Genomic DNA, 26,338 nt, shown 5'->3' on the forward strand with positions numbered 1-26,338 from the left:
GTTGTCTGTGTGGGCATGAGAACAGGTTGCCACTGCTAAATAAAAAGGCTGGGGTTTCTCACCTCCACGTCGAGCAGCCTCACCTGCTCCGGGTCCCGTGTTCCACACCGTCCTGCTGTGGACCCGGGAGGGGCTGGAGGGCGAGGTCGGATGAAAGGCTTCTTGGCCCCAGAGGCTCAGGGTTGGGTTTGGCTGTGTGTCCCGGCTGGGGGCAGGTCACGGTTCCGCTGTCAGATACCCCCAAGGCTGGCCAGCGGACCGGCCGGTCTGGGCAGTGGCTGGGCCTCGGCCCCCCAGTAGCAGCAGCAGCTGTTTCTCCTTCGGTCTTGGGGCTCTAAACCCCTTGTGGGATGGGGACCGCATCTAATCTTGGGGAAGAATGGGAGACTTCTTGGAAAAATGCAGGACATGAGGTGCAGCGACTTGGGGAGCACAGAGCAGGACATGAGAAGGATTGGGGAGGGAGTTGAAGGACGAAGAAGAAAACCCTCAGCCCCCTTGGAAGAGAGGAAGTAGCTAGCATTGTGTCTGTGAGAGCAGGACCCAGGGAAAGCTCGTGCTCTGGACACAGGACGTGGGGAAGGAGCAGAGAAGAACCCCGGAGGTTTGGAGTCTAGCTGCCAGGACCCTGGAGGAGCGAGGCTCCTGCCCCCGAGGGAGAGAAAAGACACCCTGTCTCACAACGACTCAGAGGTGGGGAGACTGGAGCTTGGAGAAACTGGGAGATGGTGGCCAGAGGACCAGAAGAACACAAGTCCTAGGATAATAATAGTAATGGTACTTAATAATGTTGGTATTTGTTAAGCACTTACTATGTGCAGAGCGCTGTTCTAAGCGCTGGGGTAGATACGGGGTAATCAGGTTGTCCCATGTGAGGCTCACAGTCTTCATCCCCATTTTGCAGATGAGGTAACTGAGGCACAAAGAAGTGAAGTGACTTGCCCACAGTCACACATCTGACAAGTGGCGGAGCCGGAATTCAAACCCACCTCTGACTCCCAAGCCCGGGCTCTTTCCACCGAGCCACGCTGCTTCTACTTGTTAAGCCCCCCGCTCGGGGTCGCACCTGGAGAGTTTCCAGTAGTCCACCAGTCTCAACTATGGGAGGGAGAGTCGAGCAGAGGCCCGTCCGTTCCATTCCTGGCTTGGCCAGTGGCTAGCGAGTGGCAGGACATCGGCTACAAGGCAAAACTCCCCCGTGCTAGGCAGCGGCGGCTCGGGAGAGAGTCGAGGGCGGAGACTCAAGTTTTACTGAGCGGAAGGAGGCGTTGGTCAACCGCTTCCAGATTTTTATCAAGAAAACTCTACGGATCCACTCCCAGGACGACGGCAGGAGGAGGTGGGAGCGTTCTGAGAGAGATGGGTCCATGGCATCGCTATGGGTCGGAGACGACCCGACGGCATAAGACGAGACTTGTTGAGCACTTACCGTGTGCCAGGCACTGTTCTAAACGCTGGGGTAGATACAAGTTAACCCGCTTGGACGCAGTCCCCGTTCCGCGTGGGGCTCGCAGTCTTAATCCCCATTTTACAAATGAGGGAACTGAGGCACAGAGAAGTGAAGTGCCTCGCCCCAGGTCACGCAGCAGATAGGTGGTGGAGCCGGGACTAGAACCCAGATCCTTCTGACTCCCAGGCCTGTGCTCTAACCGCTAAGCCGTGCTGCTTGTCATGATGCTGCAGGGAAGTACAGAAGGGGATAATGCCAGATCCAGGGAGAGGACATTAGAACTGAATTTTTTACTGTTACCTTGTTAAGAGAAGGGGAAACATTGCCGAAATCTGCGATGCCGGTGTCCGTGGGCGGTAGGGCTGGAGGAGAAGCTCCGGGTGCCGAGGAAAAACGTGGACTGGGGAGTCGTGGGTGAGAAGGAGCACTTCGCCTGTGAGCTGCCTGGGCCGGTCCTGGGGTTGGGGGGTGGTAGGAAGTTCTGCGAAGACCTCTGAGCCTTCAGGGAGACTTTTGGCCTTCAGCCCAAGGGAGGTGATAGCGAAAAGCAGAGAAGCAGCATGGCTTAGTGGATAAAGCCCGGGCCTGGGAGTCAGAAGGGCATGGGTTCTAATCCTACCTCCGTCACTTGTCTGCTGTGTGACCTTGGGCAAGTCGCTTCACTTCTCCGGGCCTGTTACCGCACCTGTAAAATGCGGACGGAGACTGTGAACCCCACGTGGGACAGGGACTGGGTTCCACCCGATTTGCGTGTATCCACCCCAGCGCTCAATCTAGTGCCTGGCACATAGTAAGTGCTTAACAAATACCATAATAACAATAATAAGGGCGACTTCAAATCATTCACTCTTATCTATTGTGTGCTTATAGGGTGCAAAGCACCGTACTAAGGACTTGGGAGTGTACATTAGAACAATCAAGAGACACATTCCCTGCCCACCGTGAGCTTCCCTGGGGAGAACTGAGCAGAACATCCCCAGACCTAAGTTAAAAGAGGAAAACTTGAAGACCCAGTGGAGGCTGCCCAGGTCCGGACTCTATTTATTGCCATCGTTCTTGTCTGTCCGTCTCCCCCGATTAGACCGTAAGCCCGTCAGAGGGCAGGGACCGTCTCTATCTGTTGCCGATTTGTACATTCCAAGAGCTTAGTACAGTGCTCTGCACATAGTAAGCGCTCAATAAATACTATTGAACGAATGAATGAATGAACGGAAAGCTACCAGGTCCTATCCTTCAGCCAAAGGGAGTTGGCAGCATGGCTTAGTGGGTAGAACATGGGCCTTGGAGTCAGAGGACCTGAGTTCTACTCCCAGCTCTGCCAATTGCTTGCTGGGTGACTTTGGACAAGTCCCCTCTAGATTGTAAGTTCATTGTGGGCGGGGAATGTGTCGGTTATAATGCTGTCCTCTCCCAAGCTTCACAAATACCATTAAATAATAATGACCGTGGTATTTGCTAAGCGCTTATTGCGGGCCAGGCACTGTCCTAAGTGTTGGGGTGGATACAGGCAATTGAAGTTGGACGCGGTCCCTGTCTCACATGGGGCTCACAGTCTCAATCCTCATTTTACAGATGAGGGAACTGAGGCACAGAGAAGTGAGGTGACTCACCCAAGGTCACAACAGGAGGCAAGTGGCGGGGCTGAAAAAACAACAACAACAAGTGTAACTCTACAGGACACTCTAAAGGGGGAACGTGTTTGAATTTTGAACTCCAGGCTCTCGCTGAATTATCAGTCTTCCCCTAGATAAACATCTCCGGAGAGATGTCCGGCAGTTCTCGAATCTGGCGAAGGCTCATCGGCAAGGAATTCAGAAGCCCGAGGAGGAGCACCTGCCAAATACTGCTGCTTTCGCATTGAGCCGTTCAATCAAGACACTGCCAGATGCACCTTTGTTGGCAAAACACGTTTAATTTACCGGCGGAGCAGAAAATTGAAAAATCAATCGAGTCGTTACAGCGGTTCCACCCTATTTGTAACGTACTGGCTGGGAACATTTATCCAACATTAGTTTTATTTGGTTGGCTGTTTTTTTTTAATGGCATATGATCTTCAAAACTCTAGGCACTTCTAGACCAGAAATTAAGGAACAAGAGGAAGGAATACCGAGCAGATGCTGTGTGCGGACAGAATCATTTTTCATTTCAAGAGATTGTCACGAACCCCTCATTTTTCCAAGGTGGACAAAAAAAATCAATCCACCGGCAGTATTTACGGAGCGCTTACTGTGTGTAGACAGAGCTCCTTGTGGAGATGGAATCGCATCTACAAATTCCGCCCTATTTCGCTTTCCCAAGCGCTCAGTTCAGTGCTCTGCTCATAGTAAGTGCTCACTAAATGGCACTGATCGATTGCCCCAAAAAGCAGACGGACACGACCCTTGCCTCCCCAAGAAGCTGACGGTGTCAAGTATTACAAGGGTCAGCGTTCGTAGGGCTGGGCGTGTTTTTCTTTGTCATTTTCTTACTTTGTCTTGATAGAGTAAGAAGCTGGTCTCCTGGAGACCCAGGGGATCTGTGTGTCCTGCTTTGGGGATTTTCTGGTGCTGCTGCCTTTGACAACCAGGGGTTTAAAATCATTATTCTTAATTATTGCTCACGATACCGTGGAAGAGTCAGTAGCACTAAAGTCCATTATCTAACTGGGAAAACTCAAGGCTCGGAAGTATGAACTAGAAGCGAGTTATCATGATTATCTTAACGGTAGCCTGCACTCACTCTATTACACTGTGCCCCACCTCCCCAAGCGTTTAGTCCAGTGCTCTGCACACAGTAAGCAGTGTGGCTTAGTGGACAGCGCAGGGGCCTGGGAGTCAGGACCTGGGTTCGAATACTAACAATGAGGGCATTTGTTAAGCGGTAACTATGTGCAAAGCACTGTTCTAAGCAATGGGGTAGATTCACAGTCCGTGTCCCACATGGAGCTCACAGTCTTAATCCCCATTTTAATAATAATAATGATGGTATTTTTAAGCGCTTACTATGTGCCGAGCACCATTCTAAGCACTGGGGGAGATACAAGGTCATCAGGTTGTCCCACGTGGGGCTCACAGTCTTCATCCCCATTTTACAGATGAGGGAACTGAGGCAGAGAGAAGGTAAGTGACTTGCCCACAGTCACACAGCAGGCAACTAAGCCACACTTTTTCTCTACAGATTCTCTCCGCTTCTTTTACAGAGGAGGAAACTGAGGCACAGTGAAGTGACTTGCCCAAGGTCACACGGCAGACAAGTGGCGGAGCCGGGATTAAAACCCACGTCCTCTGACTCCCAGGCCCGTACTGTTGCCACTAGACGATTCTGCTTCCCTGTTAATCCCGGCTCTGCCTCATGTCTGCTGTGTGCCCTTGGGCAAATCACTTCACTTCTCTGGGCCTCGGTTCCCTCATCTGTAAAATGGGGAGTAAGAGTGACAGCCCCATGTGGGACAGCCCTCTAGACTGTAAGCTCGTTGTGGGCAGCGAATGTGTCTCCCAAGTGCGTAGTACAGTGCTCCGCACATAGTAAGCGCTCCGTAAATATGATCAAATGAATGAATGAGTGTCCAACCCGATTAACTTGAATCTACCCCAGCGTTAGAACAGTGTTCGGCACATAGTAAGCGCTTAACAAGTACCATGATTATTATCAACAAATACCCCTGATTGACTGATTAACCCACCTCACCCTAGAGGGAAGAATCAACTGGAGGACTGTCTCAGCACTTCATTTATCAGAAGCGGGAAACCCCCAAGAAAGGAAAACTCCGTGGACTCCAGGAGGTGCCCCCAGGCGGGACGGGGAGAGTGCAGAATGGGCGGCTCGGGTTGAGGGGCCGCGTTCAGGCCGCCGGAGCGATCCACATGGCCTCAGGCAGCGCGGCCCCGGGAAGGGTCGCAGGCCTCCCTTCGGGAGTCAAGCCGGGAGCCGGGAGCACCGGGAGATCGTGTGGCTTCCTCAGGATTGGGAATCGTGGCCTAAAGGCTCCGCCCGCCTCTGGGCCCCCTTCCTCCCACCCCGGGAAAGGGACCGGCGGGAATCTGGCTTCTACAGCTTGGACTGCGAGCGCCAGGAAGCCTTCATCTTCTTCACGGTGCTGAGATCGCCCGGCCCCTCGGGCCAGTTGTCGTGATCTGTCCGAGCCGAAGGGAGACAAGAGCAGGCGACCGTCACTCGATAACGATCGTCGTAATTATGATACTCGTTAAGGCTCTGCTGTGTGTCGAGCACCGTTCTGAGCACGGGGGTAGATACAAGGTCATCAGGTTGTCCCACATGGGGCTTCCAGTCTTCATCCCCATTTTACAGATAATGGACCTGAGGCCCAGAGAAGGGAAGTGACTGGCCCAAGGTCACACAACCAAGTGGCGAAGGTGGAATTAAAACCCACGACCTCTGCCTCCCAAGCCCGGGCTCTTGCCACTGAGCCACGCTATCATCCTCGCACCTGGATTTGCCCCCTTTATTCCCCCACCTCAGCCCCCGCAATGCTTATGTGCAGATCCAAGATTCATTTATTTATATCAATGTCTCTCTCCCCCTCTAGACTGTAAGCTTGTTGTGGGTAGGGAATGTGTCTATCAACTCTGTTGTATTTTACTCTCCCAAGCGCTCAGTATAGTGCTGTGCACAAAGTAAGTGCTCAGTAAAAATCACTGATTGAAAAAATCTGCTCATCTGTACTAAGGGGGTTGGGAGAATACAATATGGTAATAAACGGGCAAACTCCCTAACCCAAATGAGCTTGCAGTCTAGAGGGGGAGACGGTAAATAAAGAAAATGACAGAGATAGACATAAGCGGTGTGGGGCTGGAAGGGGGAAGAACAAAGGGAGCAAGGCAGGGCGAGGCAGAAGGGAGTGGGAGAAGAGGAAAGGAAGGGCTTCGTTGGGGAAGGCCACCGGGAGGAGGTGGGCCTTCAGTGAGGCTTTGACAATCGACAATTTGACACTACGGCAATTATTATTATTATTTAAAATGTCTCCAGGGTAAGGAATGTTAGGGATTTTTTTTTTGCCCCCTCACCTGGTATTTCCCACGAACGTGTATACAGGCTACTTCCTCCATCCACATTCACCGTCTGTCCGCTAATATAGGAAGCAGCAGGAGACAGGAGGAAGCACACCAGAGGAGAAATCTAAGGAAACAGAACCACCCGTTTCATAAAGCGCCGACAAGAGCGAGGATCGGGTCCCTGAGGGAAGTTTCTTCTGTAGGCTCTAAGCTCCTTGAGGGCAGGGACTGTACAAACGCTTAGTACGGTGCTCTGCATTCATTCATTCATTCATTCAATTGTATTTACTGGGCGCTTACCATGTGCAGAGCACTGGACTAAGCGCTTGGAACGGACCATTCGGCAACAGATAGAGACCATCCCTGCCCAATGACGGGCTCGCGGTCTAAAAGGAGGAGACAGACGGCAAAGCAAAACACACAGAGTAAGTGCTCAATGCCACTGACTGATGAAGAGATCTGTTCTCCCTCCTGCTTAGACTGTCAATCTCATGTGGGACAGGGACCGTCTCCAAGCCGACTAGCTCCTATCTACCACAGCTCTTAGAATTGTCCTTGACACATAGCATGGTAGTGCTTTGCAAATACCATAATAATGATGGTAATAATCTATAAACCATAACCAAGTCATCTTTAAGCTTTCATTTCCTCTTTTCCCACTCGCTTCTGTATCATCCTCTCATTTGGTACGTACAAATGCTTAACAAATACTATTAAAAAAGAAATTCACAGGGATCATGGAAGGGTATTAAAGAGAGGGAAGCACATCTAATAATAATAACAATAATAATTATGGTATTTAAGTGCATACTATAAAAATTATGACGATAATGATGGTATTTGTTAAGTGCTTACTCTGTGCTGAGGACTGTTCTAAGTGCTGGGTTAGACACAAGGTGATCAGGTTGTTCCAGGTGGGGCTCACAGTCTTCATCCCCATTTTACAGATGAGGGAACTGAGGCCCAGTGAAGTGACTTGCCCAAAGTAAAACAGCTGACAAGTGGTGGAGGCAGGATTAGAACCCATGACCTCTGACTCCCAAGCCCGGGAATCTTTCCACCGAGCCACGCTGGGTTTGGAAACAATCCCTTTCCCCCGTGGGGCTCAGTCTCTATCCCCATTTTACAGATGAGGGAACTGACCGAAGGGAAGTGACTTGCCCAAGGTCACCCAGCATACACGTGGCGGAGCTGGGATTAGAATCCGGATGTGAAGCAGCATGGCCTAGTGGATAGACGACGGGCCTGGAAGTCAGATGAACCTGGGTTCTAACTGTGACTCCGCTTCTTGTCTGTTATGTGACCCTGGGCAAGTTACTTCCCTTCTCTGGGCCTCAGCTATCTCCTCTGTAAAATGGGGATTAAGACTGCGAGCCCCATATGGGACAGGGATTGTGTAAAACCTGATAAAACTGATAACCTGTGTATGCCTGGCACATAGTAAACACTTAACAAATACCATTAAAAGCAAACAAACAAAAAACCCAGATCCTTCTGATCTCTGGGCCCAGGCTCTATCCACTAGGCCACACTGCTTCTCAGGTCCTTAACGTGGGGTGCATGAGATGAGGATAAGGGGCGGGTGGAGAGAGAGAGAGAGTGTGTGTGCGCGCACGTGTGTATCCACCATTGTGATTTAGTTTTCTGCACAAAATCCCCCTTTTGCAGATGAGGAAAATGAGGCCCAGAGAAGTGAAACAACTCGTTCCGGGTTGCGAAGCAGACAAGTGGCGGAGCCGGGATCAGAACCTGGGTCCTCGAGACTCTAAAGTGGTTGTGAAAAGACAATGTCTCTGTTCTACTCTTCCGCTGTCCTCTCCCAAGCGCTTAGTACAGTGGCCTTCCCACAGTCAACACTCAGTAAACACGACTGATAAGGTCCTCTGGTTCTCAGGTCCGGGCTCTTGCCGCTCTGTCCTCAGTTCAAGACGGAAGAGTAACTGACACAACCATACCTTCAATCAATTGCATTTCTTAAGCCTTGACTGTACTAAGCGGCCTCCTCGGGGATCCTAAATTAGAATTACCTCTTCAGGAACTCCTAATCTTTTGGCTGGGCAATTGGAAAAACTCCTTTCAAACAATTCTTTTCCTATTTCTTTGTAGTTGTCCATGGCGGTCTGAGAAAAAATCATCCCCTGGATTTGAAAACAAACAGCATCAGAACGAAGAAAATTGAACCGAAGTAGAGTTATCTCCAACTGGAACGGCATCACCTCCCAAACGCCCTCAGAAACCCGAATACGCGCACACAAAAGTTCGACATCAGTTCACATCCACACAAGTAGAGTAAAAGGAAACCATCCAGAGACGGTCTTGAGGTCATCTTAAACGGCCCATCGCAGAATTTTCAGGTTACGGTTATAAAAAGGGCATCAGAATGACCACACTGCAGAGGGGAGGGATACAGCCGGAGAAGGTGTTAAGGGGTGCAGGGGGTTGAGGGAAAGAAGGATGAATCTGGGAGAGAAAATCAGCAGGAGGAAAAATATTCATTCGATAGTATTTACTGAGCGCTTCCTATGTGCAGAGCACTGTACTAAGCGCTTGGAGTGTACAACTCGGCAACAGATAGAGACAGTCCCTGCCCTCTGACGGGCTTACGGTCTAATCGCACTACACACTGATAAAAATATTCAGTGACATTACTGATTTCACTCATGTATTTGCCCCACTTTCTTTGCGGAATTCTTGCGACATTAAAAAAACGCCGGAGGCTATTAATAATAATTACGGCGCTTGTTAAGCGCTTTCTGCGTGTCAGGCGAAAGCACTGGGGTGGATACCAGGAAATCGGGCTGGACGCAGTCCCTGTCCCAGATGGCTCAGTGGAAAGAGCCCGGGCTTGGGAGTCAGAGGTCAAGGGTTCGAATCCCGCTCTGCCACTTGTCAGCTGTGTGACTGTGGGCAAGTCGCTTCACTTCTCTGTGCCTCAGTTCCCTCATCTGTAAAATGGGGATGAAGACGGTGAGCCTCACATGGGGCAATCTGATTATCCAGTATCTACCCCAGCGCTGAGAACAGTGCTCTGCACATAGTAAGCGCTTAACAAATACCAACATTATTATTATTATTATAATTCTCCGGCTTCCCACTCTCACTGTATTTTCATTACCCTATTTATTTTGTTAATGAAATGTACATCGCCTCGATTCTATTACCCTGTATCTACCCCAGCGCTGAGAACAGTGCTCTGCACATAGTAAGCGCTCAATAAATACTATTGAATGAATGAATGCTTACTTAGTTGTCCTTTAACTTTGAAGACACCAGTGGTTGTGAAGGTCACCTACAAGTCCGTGACTGAAAAGGCCATCTGTTCATTCGACCGTATTTACTGAGCGCTTACTGTGTGCAGAGGACACCACTGAGCGCTTGGGAGAGTACAATACAATAATAACCGACACATTCCCTGCCCACAGTGAGCTTACAGTCTAGAGACTCTGTGAGCCACTGAGGGAGCCACAGTGAACACATGCCAAGGCTGACCCTTGTTGGGCTTCATGTTTGCATTCATTCAATCGCATTTATTGGGCGCTTACTGTGTGCAGAGCACTGGACTAAGCGCTTGGAATGGACAATTAGGCAACAAATAGAGACCATCCCTGCCCAACAACAGGCTCACAGTCTAGGAGGGGGAGCAGACAACAAAACAAGTAAACAGGTATCAATAGCATCAATATAAACCGAATTATATATATGTATCCTTAAGAAAATAAATAGAATAATAAGTATATACATATATACACGAGAGCTGCGGGGAGGGGGGTAGAGCAGAGGGAGAGAGTCGGGGTGACGAGGAGGGGCAGAGGGAAAGGGAGGGCTCAGTGTGGGAAGGCCTCCTGGAGGAGGTGAGCTCTCAGTAGGGAGCTTGCAGTGTCTCGTCTCTCTTGTCTTATAAAGTGCTGCAGGGAAAGAACCGTTCCTTTCTGAAGCAATGCAACAAGCGCGTCTGTTTCTCAGCCACTGATGCCCAGTTTTCAGCTGAGGGTCAGGACCGGCCCGAGCCCTTGTGGGACCACGTCCTTCAAACCCTCTTCCGCCACGGCGCGCTCATTCTCCTCACGTCATAAAGTAACACGGTGATCTGAGCAACTACGTCCCAGTCCGTCACTAGGCGTGATCTTGTCTTCGGAGCCTGGCCTGGAAGTGATGCTGGAGGAACTCCTCCAGGACACTCTGCTCACGCTTCAGTGGGACAGTAAACCATCTTTTGTTTCCTCCACAAAAACCGGGGTGGGACAATTATGCGGCGGAGGCAATTACGCGAGAGCGGGAACCGTCATTCTCTTTGAGACTCTCTGGTGGGGCGGGGGGGAGTTGCACAGAGTTGCGATGGAATAAGCGGAGGAAAGGATTAACATCTGCACCCTCTCGATCCTAAAACCCTCTAAAGGCAGGCTGGAAGAGTGCAGCTCCTGAGAAAAAGGACCGGCAGTCATCTGAATCACACCGCCCTGGGAGTTTCGAGGGAAAGCAGACCAATTTTAAGACCGCCGTTCCGGACAGTTCCGATATACCCGCGACCAGTTACCTACGGGTGCCACGCAATTGATCCTCACTCCGCTGGCGGCCCACTCCAAGGCTAAAGTCTTGGTCATGTTAGCAACGCCCGCCCTTGCTGCTCCAGAATGCCTTGCGGGGGGACAAAATAAAAAGTGCAAGTGGCTGAGTTGGAGAGTTTGACTTCACGCCCAACACTGCATGACCACAGCTTAGTCCAGTGCTTGGCACACAGTAAGCGCTTAGTACAATCACTCATCCTCTCCTGACTGGACTACTGCATCAGCATCCTTTCTGATCTTCCAACCTCCTGCCTCTTCCCACTTCAGTCCATACTTCACTCTGTTGCCCGGATCGACTTCCTACAGAAACGCTCTGGGCCTGTCACTCCCCTCCTCAAAAACCTCCAGCGGTTGCCTATCAACCGCCGCATGAAACAAAAACTCCTCACTCTTGGCTTCCAAGCTGGTCCATCCCCTCGCCCCCTCCTACCTCACCTCCTTTCTCTCTTTCTACTGTCCATCCCACACGCTCCGCTCCTCTGCCGCTCACCTCCTCACCGTCCCCCGTTCACGCCTGTCCCACCGTCGACTCCTGGCCCACGTCCTCCCGCTGTCCCGGAATGCCCTCCCTCCTCACATCCTCCGAACTAGCTCACTTCCCCCCCTTCGAAGACCTACTGAGAGCTCACCTCCTCCAACAGGCCTTCCCAGACCAATACGATTGATTGAATGAATAATAATAATAACGATAATGGTATTAAGTACTTACTGTACGCCAGGCACGGTTCTAAGCACAGGGGTGGATTCAAGTCACAAATCGGGCTGGACACAGTCCCTGTCCCACGAGGGGTTCACAGTCTTAATTCCCATTTTACAGATAAGGTAGCTGAGGCACAGAGAAGTGAAGCGACTTGCCCAAGGCCAAACGGCAGACAAGTGGTGAATCGGGGATTAGAACCCATGACCTTCTGGCTCCCAGGCCCGTGCTCTATCCACTACACCATGCTTCCTCTTGTGGAACAGGGACTGGATCTAACCTGATTAACATGTTTTAACTCTAGTGCTTAGAATAGTGCTTGGCACATAGCTGCTTACCAAATACCATAATTAAAATTATTATTATTATTACAGTAAGCGCTTAATAACTTCTTTCGCTCAATAGTATTTACTGAGCGTTTACTGTGTGTGGAGCACTGTACTAAGCGCTTGGAAAGTGCAAATCAGCAACAAATAGGGACAATCCTTGCCCACAATGGGCTCACAGTCTAAAAGGGGGGAGACAGGCATCAAAACAAGTAAACAGGCATCAGTTGCAGCAATATAAATAGAATTATAGCTATATACACATCATTAATATAAATAGAATTAAAAATACGTACATATATACACAAGTGCTGTGGGCGGGGGGGGGGTAGAGCAGAGGGAGGGAGTCAGGGCGATGGGGAGGTGAGGGGGAGCAGAGGGAAAGGGGGGGCTCAGTGTGGGAAGGCCTCTCGGAGGAGGTGAGCTCTCAATAGGGCTTTGAAGAGGAGAAGAGAATTAGTTTGGCGGAGGTGAGGAGGGAGGGCGTTCCAGGGCAGCGGGAGGACGTGGCCCAGGGGTTGATGGCGGGACAGGTGGGGATGAGGCCCAGTGAGGTGAGCGGCGGCAGAGGAGCAGAGCGTATGGGGTGGGTTGTAGGAGGAGAGAATCCTTATTAAGAGGCTCGTGCTCTTAATCCCCCTTTTACAGATGCGGTAACTGAGGAACAAAAAAGTGACTTGCCCAAGGGCGGCGGCAGAGGAGCAGAGCGTACGGGGTGGGTTGTAGGAGGAGAGAATCCTTATTAAGAGGCTCGTGCTCTTAATCCCCCTTTTATAGATGCGGTAACTGAGGAACAAAAAAGTGACTTGCCCAAGGTCAGAGAGCGGACATGCGCTGGAGGGGGAGACAGACATTAATATAATGTCCAGATCCATCATTTATTTTAAAGTCTGTCTCCTCCTCTAGCCCCTCTCAAGGTCGCACCTGGAGAGTTTCCAGTACTCTACCACTCTGGACTACGGGAGGGAGAGCTGTGAGCCCGTTGTTGGGAAGGGATTGTCTCTGTTTGTTGCCGAACTGTACTTGCCAAGCGCTTAGTGCTACAAATCAAAACTCTCCCGTGCTGGGCAGCAGCGGCACGGGAGAGGGTCGAAGGCGGAGACTCGAGCTGATGGGGTGGAAGGAGACGATGGTCAACCGCTTCCGGATTTTGACCAAGAAAACTCTCTGGATCCTCTACCACAACGATTCCAGGTGGAGGTGTGTCCGTGGTGACACCACGGGTCGGAGACGACTCGAGGGCATCAAACATGACACTCCTTCTCTAGACTCTGAGTTCCTTCGGGCAGGGGATGTTTCAACTCTGTCCCATCCCAAGCCCTCGGACAGTGCTCTGCACAGAGTAAGAGCTCAACGAATAGGACTGATTAACCTCACCCCAGGTGCCTGACCTTCCTTCCCATCTCACAAGCCCGGAACCTTGGCGCTCTCCTTGACTCCTCTCATTCAACCCACACACTCAATCTATCTCTGCAAGCCGGTGGTTCAACCTTCACAGCATCGCCGAAAGCCGTCCTTTCCTCTACATCCGAACTGCTGCCTCGTTAATCCACGCACTTATCCTCTCCCACTTTATCAGCTCCCGGCTGACCTCCCCGCCTCCTGTCTCTCCCCACTCCAGTCCGAACTCCACTCCGCTAAAAGGATCGTTTTTCTACAAAAATGTTCAGTCCACGTTTCTCCACTCCTCAAGCACCTCCAGAGGTTGCCCATCCACCTCCGCATCAAACCGAAACTCCTTCGAGGCCCTCGATCCCCCTGCCCCCCTCCGACCTCACCTCTCTCCTCTCCTACCCCAACCCGGCCCGCACACTCTGCTCCTCTAATGCCAACCTTCTCGCTGTACTTCCATCTCCCCGATTCACCGGCGACCTCTTGCCCACATCCTGCCTCTGGCCCGGGATGCCCTTCGTCGTCATATCTGACAATTAATCTCCCCCCTTCAGAGTCTTCTCCAAGGCCCACCTCCTCCAAGAGGCCTTCCCCGTCTAAGCCCTCTTTTCCTTTTCTTCCACTCCCTTCTGCGTCACCCTGACTCGCTCCCTTTATTCACCCCATCCCATATCCATAATTTATTTATTCGTATTAATGTCCACCTCGCCCTCCAGACTGTAAGCTCACCGTGGGTGGGGAATGTATCTGTTATATTGTTATACTGTCCGCTCCCAAGCACTCAGTACAGTGCTCTACACATGGTAAGCGCTCAAGAAATACGATTGATTGAGAAGCGAAGTGGACTCGCCCAAGGTCACACAGCAGACGGGTGGGGGAGCCGGGATTAGAATCCGAGTCCTTCGGATCGCCAGGCCCGGGCTCTATCCACTAGGCCGCCCTGCTTCTCTACACACTCTTAGGATTCGAACCCTTTCCTTTCCACGTAATCTTCTTTCCACTCTCTCCTACCTTTTCTCTCTCTAATTCTGTGTCCTCGACTGGTTGAAGCTCCTCGAGGGCAGGGGATGATCTGAGCTGCAGAGTGGAAACTCCGCTGTTCCCGCCATGTCTGTCCTCCTTTTTAATTGTTTTTAAATGGTATTTGATAAGCGCTTTCTACGCGTCAAGCACTGTCCCAACTGCTGGGGTGGATACAAGTTTCTCACGTTGGACACGGTCCCCGTCCCGTGTGGGGTTCACAGTCGAAGTTGGAGGGAAAAGAGAGAGAATTCCATTTTCCAGACAAGGTAACTGAGGCCCAGAAAATAATAATAAGAAAAATAATAATGGTATTTATTGAGCGCTTACTATGTACCGGGCACTGTATTAAGCGCTGGGGTGGATACGAGCAAATCGGGTTGGACAAAATCCCTTTTCCACATGGGGCTCACGCTCTTCATCCCCATTTTCTAGATGTAATAATGGAGGTCCAGGGAAGTGAAGTGACTAGCTCAAGGTCACCCAGCAGACAATGAGAGGAACTGGGATGAGAAGCCAGGTCCTCTGACTTCCAGGCCCGGGGTCTAGCCATTAGGCCACTCTGCTTCCCTACTTTGTATCTGCCTTTTGCGTCTTTCATTCATTCATTCAATCCTATTTATTGAGCACTTACTGTGTACAGAGCACTGTACTAAGCACTTGGAGAGTGCAATTTGGCAACAAATAGAGACAGTCCCTACCCAACAACGGGCTCACGGTCTAGAAGGGAATAACGATGGTATTTGTTAAGCGCTCACTACGTCACAGGTAGCATGCTAAGCGCTGGGGTGGATATAGGCAAATCGGGTCGGATACGGTCCCCGTCCCGCACAGGGCTCACAGTCCTAATTCCCCATTTTGCAGATGAGGGAACTGAGGCACAGGAGAAGTGAAACGACTAACCTAAGGCCACAGAGCAGACAAGTGGCGGAGCCAGGATTAGAACCCATGACCCTCTGACTCCTAGGCCCGGGGTCTATCCACTACACCGTGCTGCTTAATAAGTTAAGTGGGTTTTAACGTACAAGTGGGTCAAACGCATAAGGGGCTTTTAACGTGCAAGCGGGTTTAACGCCTACGTGGGTTCTTCCTGAGTGGGGGCGCACACGGTGGGAACTAGCCGCCTCACCACGTTGCGAGTAAACCGTAAGCGAGCTCTGCCTGGGCGGACCCCGGTGTCCGCCCGCACGCGAGTAACATACCAGTGTATTCCTCCCGTTAGGGAAGCTCTAACACCATATCCCTCCCGAAGGGGAAGCTTTAACACTATATTTCCCCCAAAAGGGAAGGCCGATTGTCACGTCTAAATAATTAATTAATCCAATTCGCCCCGCGGAATAAATTCTATACAAAACTCAGGTTTTCCATCCCCGGCCTCTCTCTCTCTCTCTCGCCGCGCCGATTCCGAAAGAACCCGTCCCGGCGACGGGTGACAGTCACGCAGCTGACAGGTGGCGGAGCCGGGATTAGAACCCATGACCTCTGACTCCCAAGCCCGGGCTTTTTCCACTGAGCCATGCTGCTTCTCTAATGTCTGTCTCCCCCCATTCATTCATTCAGTAGTATTTATTGAGCACGTACCACGTGCATGGCACTGTACTAAGCGCTTGGAATATACAATTTGGCAACAAGTAGAGACAATCCCTGCCCAATGACAGTCTCACAGTCTAATCGGGGGAGACGGACAAAAACAAAACAACATAAACACCATAAAAAGAATCAAGGGGATGGACACCTCATTAACAAAATAAACAGGGTAATAATCTAGGGTCCCCGTGGATAAGGACCGTGTCTCCCGACTGGGTTATACTACAGTGTCCCAGGAGATCAGGACAGTGCTCTGCCCGCAGTAGGCTCTCGGTAAATAAGTGCGATTGATGCGGGGAGCTCACGGCAGCGGCGGCTAGGCCGACACGCAACGGGTCAGGATGACGGGCTGCCTGAGGTCAAGAAGAGTCGGCCTAAATAAAGATTAACAGCCGGTCGGACCTTTTCCCCCAGTGTACAGCCAAGTGAAACAAAATCCCAAGCTTGAGTGATTCATGCCTGTCCCCGCTGTGGACTCTAAGCTCCTTCATTCATTCGCTCCACTGTACTGATTGAGCGCTTACTGCGTGCGGAGCACTGTGCTAAGCGCCTGGGAGAGGACGATACAACAATAACCGGACGCCTTCGCCGCCCGCAACGAGCTTACGGCCTAAAGGGGGAAGACGGAGGATCGTGCCTTGGCCTAGGGGATGAGAGGCCGGACCTGGGACCTGGAAGGACCTGGGTTCGAATCCCGGATCTGCCACTTGCCTGCCGTGTGACCTCGGGCAGGTGACTTCACTTCTCTCAGCCTCGGTTCCCTCATCTGTAAAATGGGGATTGAGAATGCGAGCCCCACGTGGGACAGGGACTGTGTCCGACCTGCTTAGATTGTATTTACCCCGGTGCTTAGGACAGTGCTTGACACACAGTGAGCACTTAAATACTATCACTGTTCTTATCATTATTACCCTGTCTAGAGAAGCAGCAAGGCTTAGTGGAAAGAGCACGGGTCTGGAAATCAAAAGGATGAGGGTTCTAATCCTGGCTCTGCCATCCGTCCGCCGGGTGACCTTGGGCAAGTCCCTTCACTTCTAAGGGCCTCAGTTCGTTCATCTGCAAAACGGAGGCTCTTTCCACTAAGCCACGCTGCTACATCTACTCCAGCACTTAGAGCAGTGCTTGACAGATAGTACGTGCTTAACAAATACCGTCATTATGATTAGCTTGTACCTCCCCCGGCACTTTAGAAGAGTACCCGGAACCCAGTGAGCACTTAACCAATATTACAATTATTACTATTATCCTCTGGCTCTCTTGCAGTTTGCTTCTCTTTCTAGGGTATCATTTGGCCCTCACCCAACCCTTCTGCTCCTGCTATTCTCTCGTTGGCTCCTGGGGCTCATTTCCCTTTTCCGCCTCTGCAGAAGCAGATCCCGTCACCCCAGAATTCCCCTCCAAAAACTAAGCAAAAGAGAAGTCTCACAAGGCGCCAGCAAATCCACTCTGCAACGTGACTATGATGTTGACGATAGACCCTCCGTGATCCTTCATCCAGGCGTTGTAAACTGCTCGAGGGGAGGAAAGGAGATGAAAATGAGCCAGTTTTCAAATGAAGACCCACGACCCAATCGGGAATTCCACCCTAATCCCGGAAAGGGGGGATCTTTCCCGCTTGCTGCTGGGATGAGAAGGTAGGCAAGTGGCTTCTTTGTCTTCTAGAGGGGACAGGGAATCTCCCTCTAGACCGTCAGCTCGTTGTGGGCAGGGAAGGTGACTATCGACTCTGTCCTACCGGACTCTCCCAAGGGCTTAGTACAGTACCCCGCACGCAGTAAGCGCTCAATAAATACAACTGATTAACTGACTGACCGATTAGCAGCTCCCCTGGCTTTCAGGGTGGGGAATCCACTGTGAAATACAGCAAACCAGAAAAATTATATGGCGCCTCTAGCCTTAAAAGACACAGAGGACTGACACGCAGCTCCCACGGATGGCTTAGACTACTCTTGGCCTGGCCTCTGGCAGAAACAATCATAATCCTTCTGGTACCTGTTCAGTGTTTACCCTGTGCTAAGCACTGTCCTATGTACCTGGGAGGATAAAGGATAATCAGGTTGGATCCGGTCTAGACTGAGAGGTCGCTGTGGGCGGGGATTGTCCATCTGTTGTCGGACTGCTTCTTTCAAACGCTCAGTACAGTACACTGCATGCAGAAAGCGCTCAATAAATACGACTGACTGAATGGATGGACGGAGCAGGGGTAATAATGATGATGATAATAATGATCGTATTTGTTAATAATGATAATGTCGGCATTTGTTAAGCGCTCACTAGGTGCAGAGCACTGTTCTAAGCGCTGGGGGAGATACGGGGTCATCAGGTTGTCCCACGTGAGGCTGACAGTCTTAATCCCCATTTGACAGAGGGGGTAACTGAGGGCCAGAGAAGTGAAGTGACTTGCCCACCGTCACACAGCTGACATGTGGCAGAGGCGGCATTGGAACCCATGACCGACTCCCAAGCCCACGCTCTTTCCACCGAGCCACGCTGCTTCCCACGTGCCAATCACTGTTCCAAGCACCGGGGCGGGCACGAGGTCGTCGGGTTGGACACGGTCCCCGTCCTACGCTGGGCTCACGGTCTCCATCCCCATTTTCCAGACGAGGGAGCGAGGCCCGGCCGAGTCACGCGACTTGCCCCACGTCACCCGGCAACGTAGCGGACGTGGGACGAGAAGCCAGGTGTTTCTGGGCCCCCCAGGCCCGCGCTGCGCCCGCCAGGCCCCGCTGCCTCAGCCCGCTACCTGCTTTGCAGAGGTAGAAGGTCCCGGTGAGGTTGGTCTCGACGACCGCGTGCCAGCCCTTGGCGGTGATGCTGGCGGCGGGACTGAGGAACTGGCCGCCTCCGTTGTTCACCAGGAAGTTGATCTTGCCGTGGAGGGAGAGTGTCGTCTGGACCAAGGTGTTCACCTGCACCGACGACAAAATGGGGGTTTGGGCTTTCGCTTCGGGTTTTTTTAATCGTTTCGTTAAGCCCTCGGAGAAGCGGTGTGGTCGACCGGAAAGAGCGTGGGCCTGGGCGCCGGGGGGACCCGGGTTCTAATCCCGGCTCTTCCGCTTAACCGCAGGACGACCTCGGGAGCGTCACTTCACTTCTCCGGGTCTCGGTTACCTCGTCTGAACAACGGGGATTAGGTCTGTGAGTCCCTGTGTGGGACAGAGACTGTGTCCGACCCGATCTGCTTGTATCGACCCTACCGCTTAGCACAGTGCCTACCGCACAGTAAGCGCTCGACGAATACCACAATTATTATTACTACTATTATTAACACTAATATTACTATTCTCTGGGCCTCAGTTACCTCATCTGTAAAATGGGGATTAAGGCCTCGAGCTCCCGTGTGGGACAGGGACTGAGTCCAACCCGATAATAATAATAATAATACTGTTGGTATTTTCAGCGCTTACTCTGTGCAGAGCACCGTTCTAAGCGCTGGGTAGATACAGGGTAATCAGGTTGTCCCACGTGAGGCTCACAGTTAATCCCCATTTTACAGATGAGGTAACTGAGGCACAGAGAAGTTAGGTGACCTGCCCAAAGTCACACAGCTGACGAGTGGCAGGGCCGGGAGTCGAACCCATGACCTCTGACTCCGAAGCCCAGGCTCCTTCCACTGAGCCACGCTGCTTCTCCACCCGATCTGCTTGTATCCACTCCACTGCTTAGTACAGCGTCTAGCACGGAGTAAGCGCTCAACAAATACCACGATTATTATTAATATTATTAGTATTATTCTCTGTGCCTCAGTTACCTCATCTGTTAAAAAATGGGGATTAAGACCTCGAGTCCCTGAGGGGAACAGGGACTATGTCCAACCCAATTTGCTCGTATCCACCTCGGCGCTTAGTACAGTGCCTGGCACATAGCAAGTGCTTAAGAAATACCACAATTCTCATTATTATTATTACCGTTGTTGTTATGTGCCAGGCCCTGGAGTAGATGAAAGCTAATCAGGTTGGACGTAGTCCGTGCCCCACATAGGGCTCAAAGCCTCAATCCCCACATTTCCAGAGGAGGGAATTGAGGCTCAGAGAAGAGAAGTGATTTGCCCAAGGTCACCCGGCAGAAAAGTGACAGAGACAGGATGAGAACCCAGGTCCTCTGACTCCCAAGCCCGGGCTCCTTCCATCAGGCCACGCTGCTTCCCATTCCGACCACTTCCGAATTTTTTCCACAATTCTGCCAAATCTTGGAGGTTCTTTTCAGAATTTCCCGTTATAAAGAAAAACAGACGTGCTGGTGAAGCTGCCAAACTAAACAATGACCTAATTCGGGGATGTGACAGAAAGATAAATGTACAATAACGGCACCACTGTCAGTCTCGTGGTATTAACAATCATTATAAAAATAATGGTGGCATTTTACTACCTGCATACCATATGCCCAAGTACCAGGCTGAAGTGATGGGGTAGAGCCAGGATTAAATAAAAAGCAAAACTTCCATCTTAAGTGTTTTAGCCCCCAACACCAGAAAAAAACCCAACCAGATTTGAACTTTGGGTGCTCTAACCAGCTGAACTTGGGGTCAGAAGCCTTGCAGTTGCTCCATGTACATTAACCCTAGTTCATCTTTCCATTAAAAACATCTGAATTTTTTTTTCCGGTGATATTTATTAATCACTTACTACTGTCAAACACTGTTCTAAACACCGAGGAAGATAACAAGTTACTCGGGTCGGACAGAGGGAGAGCAGGTACGGAAACCCCATTTTACAGCTGAGGAAACTGAGGCACACAGACGAATCAAGTGACCTGCCCAAGATCACACGGCAGGCAAGTGGCGAAGCTGGAATGAGAAGCCAGGTCATCTGACTCCCACGCCCGGGCTCTTTCCGCTAGCCCACGCTGCCCGGCTCCGCCGCTTGCCGGCTGTGTGACTTCGGGCAAGTCACTTCTCTGTGCCTCAGTCACCTCATCTGTAAAATGGGTTTTAAAAACTGTGAGCCACACATGGGACAACCTGATCACCTTGTGTGTCCCCCAAGAGCTTAGAACAGTGCTTTGCACGTAGTAAGCGCTTAACCAATACCACCATCATTCCCAAGCCGATCACTTTCTAATTCTCTCTTTTCCATAATTCTGCCAAATCTTGGAAGTTCTTTTTTATAATTTCCTTTTGCAGAGAAAAATAGGGAGGACGGTATTTATTAAGCCCTTACTACGTCCCACCCGCGCTGCCAATTTAAGAGGCAGCAAGACCGGATAGCTCATCTCCATCTTGTAGATGAGGGAACCGAGGCACAGAGATGTCGAGTGACCTGTCCGAGGTCACCCGGCAGATGTCTAATAATAGTAATGATAATAATGTTGGTATTTGCTAAGCGCTTACTATGTGCTGAGCACTGTTTGAAGTGCCGGGGGAGATAGAGGGTAATCAGGTTGTCCTACATGAGGCTCACAGTCTTAATCCCCATTTTCCAGATGAGGGAACTGAGGCACCCAGAAGTTAATAATAACAATAATAATGTTGGTATCTGTTAAGCGCTTACTATGTGCCGAGCACTGTTCTAAGGGCTGGGGGAAATGCAGTGTGATCAGGTTGTCCCACATGAGGCTCACAGTCTTAATCCCCATTTTCCAGATGAGGTCACTGAAGCCCAGAGAAGTGCAGTGACTTCCCCACAGTCACACAGCTGACAAGGGGGCAGAGCCGGGATTCGAACCCATGACCTCTGACTCCCACGCCTGGGCTCTTTCCACTGAGCCACGCTGTTTCTCTTAATGAAGTCACGGCTGGGAGAAGAACCCAGGTCTCCTGGTTCCCAGCCCCGAGCTCTTTTCCCTAGGCTGCGCTCTATCCCACCTCTCAGTGGATTAATACTGTAAGATTAATTAGCCCGTAAGCCCGTCAAAGGGCAGGGCCTGTCTCTATCTGTTACCGATCTTTATATTCCAAGCGCTTAGTACAGTGCTCTGCACATAGTAAGCGCTCAATAAATACTATTGAATGAATGAATGAATGGATTAATACCAAGACCCAGGTCTCAACCCACCCAGACAATTCCAAAATGGCTTTTTGAGGGCAGGATCATCTGTGCCTACTCTTTCCTAAGGGGTTTTAGCAGAAATGCCGCTGAAAGGAAAACGGTCCCGGGAAATTGAGGGGAACCACCCATCAACCAATCATATTCACTGACCGCTTACCGCGCGCAGGGTACTGTACTAAGCCCTTGGGAGAGGACGAAACAGATTCCCTGCCCACGGTGATCTTACAGTCTAGAAGAGGAGACGGACCCATCGAAAGAAATAAATTGTGGATGTGAACGCAAGCGTCGTGGGGCTGAGGAAGGGGTGAGTAAAGGGGGCAAGTGCAAGGGTGACGCAGAAGGGAGTGGGAGAAGAGGAAAGGAGGGCTTAGTCAGAGTAGGCCTCTTGTCGCTTAGTACGGTGCTCTGCACATAGTAAGCGCTCAGTAAATACTAAATACTATTGAACGAATGGAAGCGTGCCTTTAATAGTAATAATTATGGTATTCGTTAAGCGCTTACTATGTGCAGAGCACTGTTCTAAGCACTGGGTAGATACAGGGTCGTCAGATTGCCCAACGTGGGGCTCACGTTTTTTCATCCCTGTTTTTACAGATGAGGTCACTGAGCTTTAATAAGGCTTTGAAGGCGGGGAGAGGGATCAACCGCCGGATACGAAGAAGGAGGGCGTTCTAGGCCAGGGGTAGGAAGCGAGACAGACAAGTAGATTGGCATTAGAGGAGCAAAGGTGAAGAAAATTTAATCAACCCCATTTCTGGACTGGGCCGCGGAAGCTGAAACCCCAAGCAGCTGCCCCAAGAAGTTCCAGACACCTCTGGATCTGTTGCCGAACTGTACATTCCAAGCGCTGGGTACAGTGCTCTGCACACGGTAAGCGCTCAATAAATACTACTGAATGAGTGAATGAATGGATCTGGCATCATAAGGCATTCTCGAATGGATCTTCCAGAACTGTTTTCTCTGGGACTGCCAAGTGACTGACCAGGCCTAGAAGGTGTAGCTCTCTAATAATAATAATATGGTATTTGTTAAGCGCTTACTATGCGCAGAGCACTGTTCTAAGCGCTGGGGTAGATACAGGGTCATCAGGTTGTCCCACGTGAGGCTCACAGTTAATCCCCATTTTACAGATGAGGTAACAGAGGAACAGGCAGTTAACTGACTTGCCCACAGTCATACAGCTGACAACTGGCAGAGTCAGGATTCGAACCCATGACCTCTGACTCCCAAGCCCGGGCTCTTTACGCTGAGCCACGCTGCTTGTCCTTCAATCATTGGTATTTACTGAGCACCTATGTGCAGAGCACTGTACTAAGCGCTTGGGAGAGCACGACACAACGGAGTAAGCAGACACACTCCCCGCCCACAAGGAGCTTACAGTCTAGAGGGGGAGACGGATAATGCTATGAATAAATAATTTAGAATCTGTAATTTGAAGAAATGTACATGAGTGTTGTGGGGATGGGGGAAGGTTCACAGATCCAAGTGCAGAGACGAACAGAAGGGAGAGGGAGCAGGGGAAAAGGGGGCTTAATCCGGGAAGGCCCCTTGGAGGAGATGCGACCTTAATAATAATAATTCAGTCATTCATTCAATAGTATTTATTGAGCGCTTACTATGTGCAGAGCACTGTACTAACCGCTTGGAATGTGCAAATCAGTAACAAATCGGTACTAATAATGTTGGTATTTGCTAAGCGCTTACTATGTGCAGAGCACTGTTCTAAGCGCTGGGGGAGATAGAGGATAATCAGGTGGTCCCATGTGAGGCTCACAGTTAATCCCCATTTGACAGATGAGGTCACTGAGGCCCAGAGAAGTGAAGTGACTTGCCCACAGTCACACAGCTGACAAGTGGCAGAGGCGGGATTCGAACCCATGACCTCTGACTCCCAAGCCCGGGCTCTTTCCACTCAGCCATGCTGCTTCTCCTTAACACTAATTAATAACTCATTAATGTGAAGCCTTGCTCGTCGTGGCCAAGGAACGTTTCTACTAACTCTGTTATACCGTACTCTGCCAAGTGCTTAGTAATAATAATAACAACAGTGATGGAATCTGTTAAGTGCTTACTATGTGCCGAGCACTGTTCTAAGCACTGAGGATGATGGTGGTATTTGTTAAGTGCTTACTATGTGCCAAGCACTGTTCTAAGCACTGGGGGAGATATACGGTGATCAGCTTGTCCCAGGTGGGGCTCACAGTCTTCATCCCCACTTTCCAGATGAGGTCACTGAGGCACAGGGAAGTGACTTGTCCAAAGTCACACAGCTGACAAGTGGCAGAGCTAGGATTTGAACCCACGACCTCTGACTCTCAAGCCCGGACTCTTTCCGCTGAGCCACGCTGCTGCTCTATAGTGCTCCGTACACAGTAAGTGTTCAATAAATACCATTGCTTGATTAAGAGTACTTTTCAATCAAAGGTACTTTTATTGAGCACTCAGTGTGCGGAGCACGTACTAAGCACTTGGGAGACATGTTCCACAGCCCCACAGCTCTTATACCCACATCTCTAATTTACTTAACATCTGTCTTCCCCTCTAGACTGGAAGCTCCTTGTGGGCAGGGAACGTGTCTACCAATTCTGTTCATTTGTACTCTCCCAAGCGCTCAGTACAGCGCTCTGCATGCAGTAGGTGCTTAATAATAAACACCACTGATGGATTGACTGGCGGACTGAGTAGAAAGCAACATCTTATAATCTTGGGCAGGAACTTTGCCGTCAAATAGGAAACAACCGAGGTGCAACGTGGCTCAGTGGAAAGAGCCCGGGCTTGGGAGTCAGAGGTCATGGGTTCGAATCCCGGCTGCGCCACTTGTCAGCTGTGTGACTGTGGGCAAGTCACTTCACTTCTCTGGGCCTCAGTGACCTCATCTGTAAAATGGGGATGAAGACTGTGAGCCTCAGGTGGGACAACCTGATGACCCTATATCTCCCCCAGCGCTTTGACCAGCGCTCTGCACATAGTAAGCGCTTAACAAATACCAACATTATTAATTGAGGAAGATCCACCTGAGAATGTCTTTTGATGCCTTTTTACCCACTGACAGTCTAGCTGGGGACACTGGTGCTAAAATACATTTCCCGAAAGGAAAGCCAGGCTTTTCACCCGTTCTGCAATACACACGATGTTAAAGCCAAACGGTAATAAAAAAACTCTTCCTGGCTCGAACAGAACAGTCGGCTGGGGGCAGTGAAGGGGAAAATAAACAAAATAGAAGCAGCCCGGCCTAAAGGATAGCGCCCGGGCCTGAGAGTCGGAAGGACCTGGGTTCCAATCCCGGCTCCGCCACTTGTCGGCTGGGTGACCTCAGGGCGAGTCACTTCACTTCTCTGGGCCTCAGTTCCCTCATCTGGAAAATGGGGGTTAAGACTGTGAGCCCCACGTGGGACGGGAACCGTGTCCGATCTGATTAGCTTGTAATAATAATAATAATAATAATAATGTTGGTATTTGTTAAGCGCTGACTAGGTGCCGAGCACTGTTCTAAGCGCTGGGGTAGACACAGGGGAATCAGGTTGTCCCACGTGGGGCTCCCAGTCTTCATCCCCATTTTACAGAGGAGGGAACTGAGGCCCAGAGAAGTGAAGTGACTGGCCCACCGTCACACAGCCGACAAGTGGCAGAGCTGGGATTCGAACAACTCATGAGCCCTGACTCCAAAGCTTGTATCCACCCTAGCTCTTGGTATAGCGCTCGGCGCCTAACGGACCCCGTAAAATAAACGTCGTCTTTACCTCTTCTTCTTTGCGGATATTACACTGCACAGGGGTGACTCGGACCGAGCCGTCCGACGAGAATTTCGAAGTCAGATCTTCGGCCGCGGATTTCAGTCGGTCGAATTGACGAGAGGCGATGATGACGTTACACCCTGACGGGAAACAAGCCCCATTTCAGCGTCAGCTCTTGTTCAGTTTTACTGACGCCCACATTCTACCCCCGACAAAAACCGGCCAGACGAGCCCAATTTCGACACCACCTGTTTTTCTATTTTATTTATGGACTACGATGGCGGATGCGGAGAAGGCTGAAATAACTGACAATTTCTTTCCCTCCTGGGATCGATAATCAATAACTTGTTCAGGAACGTGTTCATTCCCAGCGCTCAGCACAGCGCTGCGCACCGAGTCAGCGCTTAACAAATCCCAGGGTGATGATGACGATGACGATGCACCCACCGAGGTGGAGGAGGTCCGCGGCGATGGCCTTCCCGATGCCGGTGCCGCCGCCGGTGACGATGGCCACCTGGCCCCGCAGCAGGCCTGCCCGCAGGAGGCTCCCGCCCACCCCCCACCCGCTCATCGTCGCCCTCGCGCG

General features: G+C 50.9%; 1 protein-coding gene across 1 annotated transcript; it reads right to left on the reverse strand.

The window, feature by feature from the left end:
* Positions 1 to 5,140: 5,140 nt before the first annotated feature.
* PECR (peroxisomal trans-2-enoyl-CoA reductase) lies at positions 5,141 to 26,338 on the reverse strand. Its single transcript, XM_029071970.2, has 8 exons — positions 26,200 to 26,338; positions 25,759 to 25,892; positions 18,775 to 18,940; positions 17,455 to 17,536; positions 10,980 to 11,076; positions 8,469 to 8,579; positions 6,454 to 6,565; positions 5,141 to 5,562 (listed from the first exon to the last, which is right to left on the reverse strand). The coding sequence occupies exons 1-8, from the start codon at positions 26,321 to 26,323 to the stop codon at positions 5,477 to 5,479; spliced, it is 912 nt and encodes a 303-aa protein (XP_028927803.1). The 5' UTR covers positions 26,324 to 26,338; the 3' UTR covers positions 5,141 to 5,476.

Source organism: Ornithorhynchus anatinus, chromosome 1 (assembly GCF_004115215.2).
Source record: "Ornithorhynchus anatinus isolate Pmale09 chromosome 1, mOrnAna1.pri.v4, whole genome shotgun sequence".
Classification (NCBI taxonomy): domain Eukaryota; kingdom Metazoa; phylum Chordata; class Mammalia; order Monotremata; family Ornithorhynchidae; genus Ornithorhynchus; species Ornithorhynchus anatinus.